Genomic DNA, 12,556 nt, shown 5'->3' on the forward strand with positions numbered 1-12,556 from the left:
AACTACAGCCGCTCTGAGAGAAGGTAAAGTGAACAGCAGCAGCACCATGATCTGATGTTCACACCGCTGGCGCACAATCTCTAATCCAAACTCCAGCCTGGGGACACACACATCGTTCACACTGCAAATGTCAGCTGTATTCTATGTACAATTTGCAGGAAACATTGTAACAGAAACAATTGTTCAGTAAAAAGGAAGTGTTTCACATAAGAGAAGTGAGATATTCCCAAGGCTGACGAAAGCAGTAGACTTTTTACCTCCAGTGGAAATTTTAGAATGACATTTTGTATGTTAATGCTTGGAATTAGAAGGCTTCAATATCAACCTGAAATCAGCATGGAATTTCTTATGTAACTTTGATTAAAGGGCCATATGTCCTACATGTATTTAATTTAAAGAATAAAAAAAATCAGTGTTACAGTGGCAAAAAAATATATATTATTCACAGCAGAATTCTGTGATTAATCACCATGCTTCTCCTTAAGACTAAGCTTATCACAAGGGGTATTTAAATGTAAATAAAAGAGCAAAGTTAGATAAAAAGTTCAAATATTTTCATATTAGCGGTGTCAATCACAATCACAATAATATATTTAATCTTTTTTACCTTATTATTATAGCTCTAGGCAGTTTTGATGCTTTTTTAAACTGGAATCTTTTTATGTGCTGAGTTACTGAGTTTATGTAATGCTTTAATAGACTAAATACTAATACACTTTTAACAGCTTGGAAAAAGAAAGTTTGTGAGAGGGAGAGGGATCAATATAGGTCTAAAATAAAAATTTATCTACATTCTGTACTCAACAGTAAGAGACGCTGAGTTTATATTGCTAAATACAACGACTAATATGTCACTAGGCTTTGTCATGTGATTAGACTTTGTCATGTGATTAATTTGTGTTAAAATAAATCATGTCTTAAAGCCTCCCAATTAATGTCATGTGTTAATATGCCCTAATTTACATTAGTAGTATCACTTGCTTTAAGAAAGAAAGAAAAAAAAACAAGGTTCTGTTTTTTTTTTTTGGGAGGTAGACAAAAATAATAGTGTAGTGTGGTGTGGCTAGACTTTTTTACTTTATTATTATATCTAAGGGGAGTTTTATCCTTTTTAAATTGGAATCTTTTAATGTGCAGTAAAGAAAAAAGTTTAACAGAGAGATTTAGCACCAAACACAAGGAAACTCCGCCATAGAAGCTTAAATGGGGGAAATAATTGCTATTGTAGCACAGTTTATGCATGACAAACAGTAAAACAACTTTTTATGTTTCAGCTTTAACAAGTTTTACACGCAAAGAGATGGATTAATCCAGGTAGAGGAGGAAACATGTTAAATAAATGCTTTACATGAGCTGTGACTTCGTGTGTGAAAGATATTTAGTTATGAGATTTAATCCGTATTTCCTTTATCCACATTTTAATCTTCTTTTTGAACTCAACAATAGTGACAGTCGATATATTTTTATTTAAACATAGGTGCTGTCAACTCACTAAGACTTGGCCTTAAGTAAGTTAATAGGATAAACCTGTGGTGAAAAAAATACTGGTTTTCAAATTCTGTAAAACTGGCACTTATAACTGCTTATTTAAGAGTTTTTGATCATCGTTAGTAACACAGATGCTGTGAAGTAAAATAGAGACTCATTGTAAGAAGTTGGGGACAGACTAAGAAAAATGATTAATAACTGGCAAAATATTTCAGTTAATTAAGTTTCTAGGTTAATTACATGTTTTTAGGCATTACCAGATTAAAGTTGTCAAGAGTAGTTTAGTTATTTATTATTTTACACATTTGCTTCCATTCACCTCCACTGTGAATATTCCAATATTCCACTGAGAGAGCTCAACTGGCCATCCATTCTTTTCCCCAGTCACTCCTATTGTAAGGCTGATCAGCACAGGCTGATGCTGGTCTGTTGGCTATTGTGTTGTAGCTGGGGATCTTGTGATACTTGTCTCAAAGTGTGCTGTCTGCTTAGTGATTCTGCATTGATTGCAGTGTAAAAAGAAGTGATGTCAATATCCTCTGCTGAGATGCACCAAGTGCCTCACTGTTAAAATACGAACACACCAAAGTCAGAGTGCACCTGCCTCTTAAAGGGAATGATAACCGGCACACTGTTACCTCTTTTCCACCAACAAAGTGCTGGTGCCGGAGCCTGACCCGGAGCCGGTTCCTGCGAATCTTTTAAGAACCAGCCCGTGTTTTCACTGCTCTAAGGAGTCACTCACTACGTATGTGAATTTGGGCGTAAACAGAAGTCGGGGGGGGGGGGATTTACGAACAACATGGCAGAACCCGAGCTCCTTTTGAAACTTTTGCTGCTATCCTCGGTGGAGCACTGTTGATTATTTTTTATTAATTTAGCTGCTTCTGCTGCTCTTCGCTGTAAATGGAGGTGAGGTTTGTAAACAACTTTGCCAGGGAGACACTTCAAGGCTACGCCCTTTGGCCGCTCGCATCACAGGTTTGCTGGTTCCATACCAGCAAGATTGCGGGGCCAGAATGAAAGCGGCTTTTCTGGCCGAGAACCTATTATTTTGCAGTGGAAACGCAAAGAACCGTATGGGAACCTGGCACCATGCCGGCGGAAAAGCACCTTGATTTGATTATTTCACCCAAAACACACCCATGATTACTTAAGTGAATTAGTTCATGCACAGGGCGTATTTATTTCGCTCTCGCGATACCAGAAAGGTGCGCTTTAGATTGATAAAATAGGGTGCTAAGTGTCTTGCTTCTATATAGTAGAACAAATAGAGATAAAATTTGAAATCATTAGGCATTCTACTTCTCTGAAAATTACAACAATAGATTTTTTGTACACTAGAATCAAACAAATTGAACTATAAGTGAAACTTATACACAAGTAATAGATTTATTTACAAAATGCTTTAAATAAATTTACACTTTTACTACAGTACTGGCGGACAGCATTCAGTCTACATGGGAAAGCCGGGATCATTCATAACAGCTCCTTTTTTACGTAAATATGAAATAATACAGAGATCTCAACAACCGATAAAAAGTTATCGTTTTTCTGGCTTCTTTAGATCATCCAAGTCGAAAAAAAACGGCCGGTCGTAACCCATGAGGTGGTTGTAGTCCTGCGGTATTTCAAACAGTTCGGGGTTCACCAGCATTGCGCACTTATTGGCATAAAAATTAGTGAACATCTTGCTCACATCCGGTACTGTAACTTCGCTTTGGTGAAACCGGCTCTTTTTCTCCACAAGGAACACGCTGTAGGTGACGGCCGTGTACATGTCCGTGTCTTTGTTGTGGTACAGGCGCACCACGTAGCCCTTGGTGATCATGTGGAGGAGCACAGGAGTCATAAAGGTGAAGAATCCAATGATGCCACAGAACGCCACCTTCATAGCCAAGCTGTCCACGCCGATGCCCGTCTTCATCATGAGGTAGGGCATCACGCACATGCTGAACATGCTGGTGGAGTAGGAGAAAAACTTCACTCCTGCAAACAGACATAGAAACTATTTAAAAAGAGAGCTACAGCATCGCAGTCAGATTCACATCCACAGGTCAAGGGGAAAAAAAATATAATAAAAACTGAACATCACAGTCTTTAGTTCATCACAGACCTTTTAGTGTTGAGAAAAGAAGGCGGCTATTATTACTAACTCTAGTTATTTTTCCAGAAAATTAAGTAGTTCCCCTCCCCCTAAAATTACTGCAATTACACTTTTTTTATGCTAACTTTATTTTTATTTTTGTGTGTTTTGAAAGAACACAAAAAACTAAAATTATATAATTTTATGCATAACGTTGGAATATTTGGCTGCAAACCAAATATTAAATGAATGGGTGTGAATTGTACAGGAATATATGGGTATGGATGAGTGATTATGTGGATGGACATAGATGGGATGTGTATAATTACCAAGTACAGCTTTGCCCAGACTGCCTGTGTAGATCAGAGCTCCATCCTCAGGGCTGACGGGCTGGGTGGAAAAGCATCGCTCATAGATATACGGCTGAACCTGTCAAATAAAGAGCTTTCTGTTAAATAAACAGTTTTCACGCATCTTGGCATGTTCTCCTCCATCAGTTTTACACGCTGCTTTTGGATAACTTAATGCTTCTCCTGCTGCAAAAAGGCAAAATGGTCATTTAATGCCACTTACTTAATTATGTATTTACACTAGGGGTGGGCGATATGGCCCTAAAATAATATCACAATATTTCATGGTATTTTCGCGATAACGATACTCTTGGCAATATGACAAAATACTGAATTTAAAAAATATATAAATAAAAAAAACACTACTGCACCAAAATGAATGTTAAATTGTCTTATTGCATACGGTATAATATGGCACACCCTTAACTGATTTTAAGCAGTAACATTAATTTGTGACAGAAGTCAAAGATCCAGAATGTCATGGTACTAATAATGCACTCCAAATATCTCCATATATCCAGGATTGAATAAAAAAATTATACTGGACATATATAATCTGTCACTAGTAGATATAAAATGGAAAATGAGAACAGTGTGAATTTTCCTTTTGCTAAAAACAGCAAAAAAGTTGTGCCCTGATGTGATAATTAGGGGTGGGTGATATGGCATGATATTTCAGGGTATAATATCGTTCACGATATTGAAACATTTGGCGATATTATCGCATATGATACGATATGGCACATCCCTAATTTACACCTATTAATTATTAAGAACATAAAAGCTTTGATATTTGGAACTGGAATATACAGATGTTGAATTAACATTTTGGCTCTATCACTTTCACATGTTCTTTTATTTTTGTCCATATACACAAAAATGATTGATGTCATGCTAATATACAGTATAAATCAATAATGTAGCAAAGACCAGCATTGGGCTCTCCAAGTTCTGCAATGCAGAGAGAAGCCTGGACTGTCCAAGGTGACCATGAGCTTCATAACACACACCTGTCCATGAGGAATTCTGGGAAATCTATGAAATGTGTCCGCTGTTGCTGCAGTAAAGCAAATACAGGCTTCTAATCTTCTACCAAGACTTTACACTAGACACTGAAACATTGTTGTGAGGGTGATTTGATTGCAAGAGAGCATCAGTGACCTCAGGTAAGAATTTGAATGCTTACCTTCAAACACGTCAGTGGACCAGCATGAAGTACATAAGCCCTGTTGGGAGGTGGAGCACACGTGAGAGGGGATAAGCTGCCGGTGCTGTGCTGTGTTTGATTAAGCAGATGAAAACTCCTGCAGTGGACGGTCCGCAGAATGTGCTGTGGCTTCACTGAGATATATCTAAACGCGGGTAAAACACTAAAATAATACATTTTAACAGACCTTTCTTTCCTAACCAGCTACAGCTATAACCCTGCCAATGTGATCTCAGAAGCCACCATGTGAATCCGGAGCAGCACAGTGACAAATCCGTCAGAATATTGAGTTAGAAAGCACGCCACCACGTGTGTGGAGGAATAGTGGAGGAAAAAAATAAAGATATAAAAAGAAAACGGTACTTGTAATGACTGGAAACAGATTAAACTGCTTTTTAATATGTAATTAAACATTATCCGTTGTCCTAACACGTCCAGCACTGAAACGTAATATAATTAATACAAATAAATATTTTGCTCCCGTCGCTGGGGACTTTTAATTTGAAGCGCGTTGAGAACTTTTTATAGTGCAATTTGAAAAAATAGAAGAAAAAACAAGAACATGAGACTTTAACATCTTTAGATTTAAGATATTTCAGTGAGGAATAATACAGTTTAAATTAATTTTAAAAATGGGTTCAAAACATGGGGAGGTCTCTCCACTTACAACAATGAATGTGATCTTTAGCAAGCAAGGAAACAATATTCACTACATGAGATGTTTTGTCGTCTAGATTAATATAATACCAAACATGGTTAACATTAAAATCAGGAATGTAAGCTATTTTTAAAGATTGTTTTGATTGAATATAATAAAAAAAAATGCAATTCTTGCTTGGGGAATTAAGATAACTGGATAGGAATATTACTTAAATAAAATTACATCCTAGTTATCACATGTCCAAGTTATATTAGAAAATGACTTCGAATCGCTAGAGAGAGACCACGAGGGACACCTCAAAGAATGGAAATGTAGCTAAATGGCTCTAATTTCATATACTAATAACTACCTACCCTCGATATTATTATACATTTATAAAGTAAAATTAAGTATTTCACAAAAAAAAATAGCTGTACATATATTTCTACAGTAAACGGGTTTTATGCAGTAAATACTCTAGCATTACTGCTACTGAGCCAAACTGAGCTCTGACAGGTTGGTAAACTCAGTGTTTCTCAACCTTTTTTCTACTTCAGGTGAGAACGGGGGGGGTGGGGGGGGGGGGGGTGCTGGCGCAGTACTTCAGGTGAGAACGGGGGGTGTTGCTGGCGGAATATGAAATAAAATAGCGCGTCACAATTAGCGCGATTAGTGCTGCCTGTGATTTGGGACACACCCCGACACGAGCTGACTGGAAAGGAAATATGCACGTGAGGCGCAATATTTTGACGGCACCCCCGATGAAGCCAGACGGCACCCTGGTTGAGAAACACTGGGTTAACTAATGCTGGAGTTCCAGTCAGAGCACTGAGTTTCAAAGGTTTATAACTGGAGTTTAAAAGCTTAAACAAATATGTCTGCTGTACTATAGCGTTTAGTATTGTTCTATGTTGAGAAAATTAGTATTTGTAGTTTAAAAAGAATCAAACATTTAAATATAAGCTCTAATTTTGCTCAGTTGCTCCATATGAACACATTTATTTTGGTCACACTCGGAGCGCCCTCTGGAGGTCTAACAAACCCTTGTAAATTCTCTACATTAAAAAATCTCCTCTCTTTTAGATATTCTCTGGTTTAGTTAGAAACCGCGCAGCTATACTAGTGCGTCTGGAATTGAAAAGTTACTTTATTTCAGTAATTCAGTTTAAAATTTAAAACTCATATTATATAGATGTATGACGCACAGAGTGATCTATTTTAAGTGTTTATTTATTTTATTGTTGATGATTATGACTTACAGCCAATAAAAAAACAAAAATCACTGTCTCCGAAAATGAATACTCTTATTTTTTAAAGAGATTGGCACCAATAATACTGATGATTTTTAGTTTTATTATTCACATAATTCTGTTTTGATTATTTAGATTTTTTTGTATTGATTAACACCACTAAAAAAATATTTACAGACGTATATTTTCCTCCCTGCGCTGGGGACTTTTAATTTGAAGGGCACTGCGCAATAGTGATTTTACCCATTCCTGTTTCAGGTTGACTAACGCTAGTTTGTTAGCTGGTGCTATTCAGCCGCCAGTGGCAGTTTGTCGCCTAACAACAAGACGAAAACAAGGTGAAGAGAGGTAAATATAAAAAATAAAAACTGTAATAATGACATTTAACTATTTACTTAGTCTGAAAACAGGATTCAGGAGTGTTATCTTAGTGCCAGTGTTTAACTAGCCGTCGTTTTAGCTAGCGTTAGATAGCGCTTTCTCAGCGGCTAAAGCTAGGCTAGCTAACAGCTGCGCCTCAGGCAGACAGACGGTGAGGAATTTCACCAGTACAATCGTTTTAAAGGCTGAATTTGTTATCAGAGTTTTAATTGCAGGTACAGTAAGCTCTAGATAGCGCTAACTGGGATATTTAGCTGCTTTCTGGACTGCTCTGCATTGTTATACACATTATTTTAACCAATGTTTAACCACTGTAATCTTGTCTGTTTCAGAGAAATAGGAGCTGAAAGAAAATGGGTAAGTAATCGTTATCTTGTACTTCTTTTTTAACATTTTAGAATTGAGTAGTAATACGTTACACAATTAAATATGTAACGTTATATTTGAGTAAAATGAACAAGTTGTTTTATTCTTTAAACTACAGACGACATTTCTCACAAATTCCAAATAAAGATATTGTCATTTAGAGCATTTATTTGCAGAAAAGAAGAAATTGATGAAATAACAAAAAAGATGCAGAACTTTCAGATCTCAGATAATGTAAAGTAAACAAGTTCCTATTCATAACGTTTTAAGAGTTCAGAAATCAATATATGATGGTATAACCATGGTTTTTAATAACAGTTCTCATGCATCTTGCCATGTTCTCCTCCACCAGTCTTTCACACTGCTTTTGGATACATTTTTACCACTTCTGGTACAAAAAGTCAAGCAGTTCAGCTTTGTTTGATGGCTTGTAATCTTCCTCTTGATTAAAATTTTGTTTTGTTTTTTTCAGTTTGGTAAAATCAAAGAAACTCAATTTTATTTTTTTCCAGAGCTATATATTTTTTTCTTTAATTTGAAGTGATTTGTTTGGTCATCTCGAGGTTAATTTCCATCTTTTTTTCTATCAAAAATTGCAGCAGTTAGCTATTAGGCCTGCTGCTTTTACCACATAAGGTGGAATGGCTTATTAAAAAAGTCACTTTTGCCTAGAATTCAACTAGTTAATTTTATAGTTTACTGTAGCTTAGAACTGGAAAATATATCAATTTTATTGTGTACATTTTCTTATCCTATCAACAAGCATTTTAAAGATATGTTAAGTACTTAGAGAACACAGACACAAATGTACATTTCATTACAGAGAGTGTACAAAAAATCCTGTTTAGTTGGAAGAGGTGCAGCAAAAAATATTTACTGTACTATACATGAAACAGCATTTTAATAGCACAATCTGCCACTGCTGATACATTTTGTCTGTGTGTCAAAATATGATCAATACTCTTTCATAAAAAAAATGCCTTTAAATATTGTAATATAATAAATTTAACGTATAACTCAGCTTTCTCAGCATGTTATGATGTACACCAAGGGTGGTGGTTTTACTGTTAATAGCGATATCTGAATTGTCTTATTAGAAATTCTGTAAATATGTATAAAAAGATGCAGATGAAATATATTGCATTATCCTTCATCCCTAACTCAGCAATAATATAGTTCAAAATTAAATACACTACACTAAACATTAAATATATATAAATGTTATGAAACTTTAAATTAATACCTAGTGTGTGTCTAAGGATAATAACATTTTAAAAACTGGCTCATGCTGGGGTCTGGCCCAATTATGGCATAGTGGGAGCATTTTGGATTGAAACATGGATTTGTAAAATTTATGACACATTGTATGAGGAAAGAGGGAGATTTTGATGTCATGTCCAAAAAAGTAATACAAACAGTAATACATTCTCTTTTTTTTTTTCCTTTTTTTTAATGTGTGGAACATGCCCGCCATCTTAAAAGCCACCATATTAAGTTTCTAAAACAAAAGGATTTCCTTGATTTTTGATTCATGCTCTATATTGACATAATGTTTAGAAAATTAGCAGCTACACATTTATAACTATACACCACACACAACCTGCCAGAATTGTTACACTCCTGATGAGTCTTTTGGTTCGTTCATCTTTTAGATTTGGGTGGTGAGTTTTAGCCAACACTAAATTCCTCTATACGCAACCCAGTTCTTCTTTTAATTTAACAAACTGGGGTTAAATTTAAAGCTTGTTTTATGGTGAAACCTTTATTCACAAATCAGTATGCAGATATGGACAATAGGACACACTATATGGCTAATGAACATGACTTTTTTTTTTTAAACTAACCTGTCCAAATAGGGCCTAAAATGCAAAGTGTTTTAAATGATCCACATTCGCAGAGAATAAAATAGGATAATTATAGTTCTATGTGTATTTGAATTTTAGTATTTATTTGGAGCTTTGCAGTCAATAAAATACATTAATACATAAATTTGAGATTTGAATGGTTGAGTATGGTTCACTTTATTACAGATTTGTAATAAATTATTTTAAATATTGTGTGAAAACTTCATTGACTGTTTTAAATATTTGCATGAATCAAAAAATTTTTTCAGACTGTGAAGAGAAGACCTATGGTGGCTGTGAAGGGCCAGATGCCATGTATGTAAAGCTGATTTCTTCTGATGGTCATGAATTCATCGTGAAGAGAGAACATGCCCTGACATCAGGAACCATCAAAGCTATGCTGAGTGGCCCTGGTGGGTAACATTTGATGCAATAAAATGGGGGGTGGGAGTGGGTGACCTTCTCCAGCTAGTGGACAAAGTCACTTCAAAAATGACACAGAGAGGAAAAAAGTGATATTAAATAAAGTAACAAAGTGACTACATTCAACAGAAAATTAATAAGAAATGCACCTATGAAAAATAGGAAAGGGAAAATGGCATAGGAATGTTAAACCACTTGACTAGCCAACAGAATGAGATGATTGGACAGAGAGAAAAGGAACCACATGCCTTAAACACAGGATTACATTTTCTTTTTATTTAGACACATAGTGTTGATTTATTGAATATGAAATGTAACTTTTGATATGTTGAAATTGTTGGAAGTTTTCAATAAATTTTGCTGTCATCCTTTTAAGACTTACACAAATGAGCATTAATTAGCATGTTTTTGACCTGGTATCCACTTGTTTGTATCGAATTTGTTAAAATGCAGCAGCAGCCTTAATTCAGTATAAGAAATTTGACAATGCTGTTTAGTGATGACTTGAGCATTCAATCAGATGACAAGGTACAAGTAAGCTCATTTCTTAAATACAAACTGTCCACTGAATTCAATTTTCTTTGCATCAGATATTTATCGGATTTCAATAGCACGAATGAAAATGACTTAAATTACAACTGATCAGAACATGTGACTTGTGTTGCAAAGCAAAGAATTATCAGATTTGGGACACTTACCTGCTGTGTGAATGTAGCCTGCTTACATATTTTTTTAAAGAATATATTGCATTGTAATTCTTATTTAATTTGTTGTATCAAATAATCTGATTTTTTTTTTTCTTTGGTTGCAGGTCAGTTTGCTGAAAACGAGACAAACGAAGTCAATTTCAGAGAGATCCCGTCTCACGTCCTCTCTAAAGTGTGCATGTATTTCACATACAAAGTACGATACACCAATAGCTCCACAGAAATCCCAGAATTCCCCATTGCTCCTGAGATAGCCTTGGAACTTCTGATGGCTGCAAACTTCTTGGATTGTTAGGGACATTCTTTTGTGGTGCATTACGTGTACATGCAGTGTGTACACACACTCACACAGAGTCTCTTAGATGTATTTATTTTGCTTCTCTATGTTGCTGAAATGTTGTTAACAAGAGAGGCATAAAATGTGAAAGGCTTACGTATCCATGTTTTTTTGTTATTACTTAACCCAATATATAAATTGTTCTCTCTTTTTTTATGTTCATTCAGTGTTAGTTATAACATAATTCACAGTACACAACAACAAATTACATACAGAAATACAGGCTTTTGTTTTCTCATGTATGTATGTGCTCTGTATCAATCATATTAAGAATTTCCTCACATAAAGGCTCTCTTACAAATATTTTGGCTGATTGTGTTTGCCTATTATTTCCTAATATTTCCTAAAATCCAGGAATTCAATGTAATACTTTTCGAAGAATTTCACAAAAACCAATATGTTAAATTGATTTACACAAATAAATACATTCTGATGTTTGTTCTAGTGCATTATATGGGAAAAATTATGTTGCTAAAAAGAAATCTTGAATATTTTTCTAGAGCAAACTGGTTTTGGGAAACACACCCTAGAAACGTTTTACAGTTTTCAGTATGAAAATGATCAGACATTTATAAACTATGATTTTGCTAATATGCTCTATATGAACCCAGAAGAAAAGTGGGGAAGTAGCAGTGTTTTTTTTTTGTGCACCACAAATAATGTAAGAGCTTTTCACTTGATATTAAACAAGCAGCATCATTACACAGTTTTAAAAAATAAAGTTTGTTTAATATATTCTTTTTTTCCCCAGTGAATTTTACTGTTTTACTCGCTTTAAATATTTACACTATTATGGTACTTTTATTGAAATCAATATATTTGACTCTTTTACAGTTTTATTTGAATCTATATTTTTTTATTATATGGTTTTCTCGAATTGTGTTCATATTTTCTTTTGTGGGTGCCCATTTTTAAAATGCACTGAACTTTGAAGCACTTTTAGCTGCATTTATTTATGAAAAGAGCTATACTATATTTTTTATTTACTCGAGTGCGCCCTCTAGTGTCTCCCAAATCAGGAAGAGCTTCTCCGCTAAGTAGGTATAAATGGGTATATCTGAAACGAATGTCATGCTGCCTTGATGCCTTGCTGTCCAAACTAACTAGAAGGCAATATGTAGTAAAAAAAAAAAAATCAGTATCGCAAATCCTGGCGTTACCAAAATATGAACATTTTGCAGCTACAGATACAAGTGTTTAACTTTGTTCTTATTAAATGTCAGAGGTTTAGCTCAATAAAGTAGAAAGCTAGATTAGTGAACCCCTAGTAGTCAGCATGTCGTACATTTCAGATACGCCCATTCGCTGAAATAAGCGTAGCTTAGCAATGCTAGTGGCTAAGCCGTCACGCGGGTGATTATGGGAGATGTAGTTTTTTAACGGCTGTGGATGTAGTCGTATTGGAACAGCTAGGTTTTGCTAGCGTTGTTTAGAGAACGACGCACTCTGAATACAAAGAATGTAAACCACACTCAAA

General features: G+C 35.1%; 2 protein-coding genes across 3 annotated transcripts; one reads left to right on the forward strand and one right to left on the reverse strand.

The window, feature by feature from the left end:
* Positions 1-2,855: 2,855 nt before the first annotated feature.
* Positions 2,856-5,453, reverse strand: tmem70 (transmembrane protein 70). The gene is made up of 3 exons (XM_007243241.4): positions 5,111-5,453; positions 3,904-4,003; positions 2,856-3,477 (listed from the first exon to the last, which is right to left on the reverse strand). The coding sequence occupies exons 1-3, from the start codon at positions 5,306-5,308 to the stop codon at positions 3,032-3,034; spliced, it is 744 nt and encodes a 247-aa protein (XP_007243303.3). The 5' UTR covers positions 5,309-5,453; the 3' UTR covers positions 2,856-3,031.
* On the forward strand, positions 5,172-11,382 carry elocb (elongin C paralog b). Of its 2 annotated transcripts, XM_007243239.3 has the most exons (5): positions 5,172-5,286; positions 7,280-7,369; positions 7,735-7,759; positions 9,882-10,025; positions 10,847-11,382. In XM_007243239.3, the coding sequence occupies exons 3-5, from the start codon at positions 7,756-7,758 to the stop codon at positions 11,035-11,037; spliced, it is 339 nt and encodes a 112-aa protein (XP_007243301.1). In that variant the 5' UTR covers positions 5,172-5,286; positions 7,280-7,369; positions 7,735-7,755; the 3' UTR covers positions 11,038-11,382. The 2 variants fall into 2 exon arrangements, with proteins under 2 accessions (XP_007243301.1, XP_007243302.1); XM_007243240.4 differs by lacking the exon at positions 5,172-5,286 and having other exon boundaries at positions 7,280-7,359.
* The last annotated feature ends 1,174 nt before the right edge of the window (positions 11,383-12,556 follow it).

Source organism: Astyanax mexicanus, chromosome 4 (genome assembly GCF_023375975.1).
Source record: "Astyanax mexicanus isolate ESR-SI-001 chromosome 4, AstMex3_surface, whole genome shotgun sequence".
NCBI lineage: Eukaryota > Metazoa > Chordata > Actinopteri > Characiformes > Acestrorhamphidae > Astyanax > Astyanax mexicanus.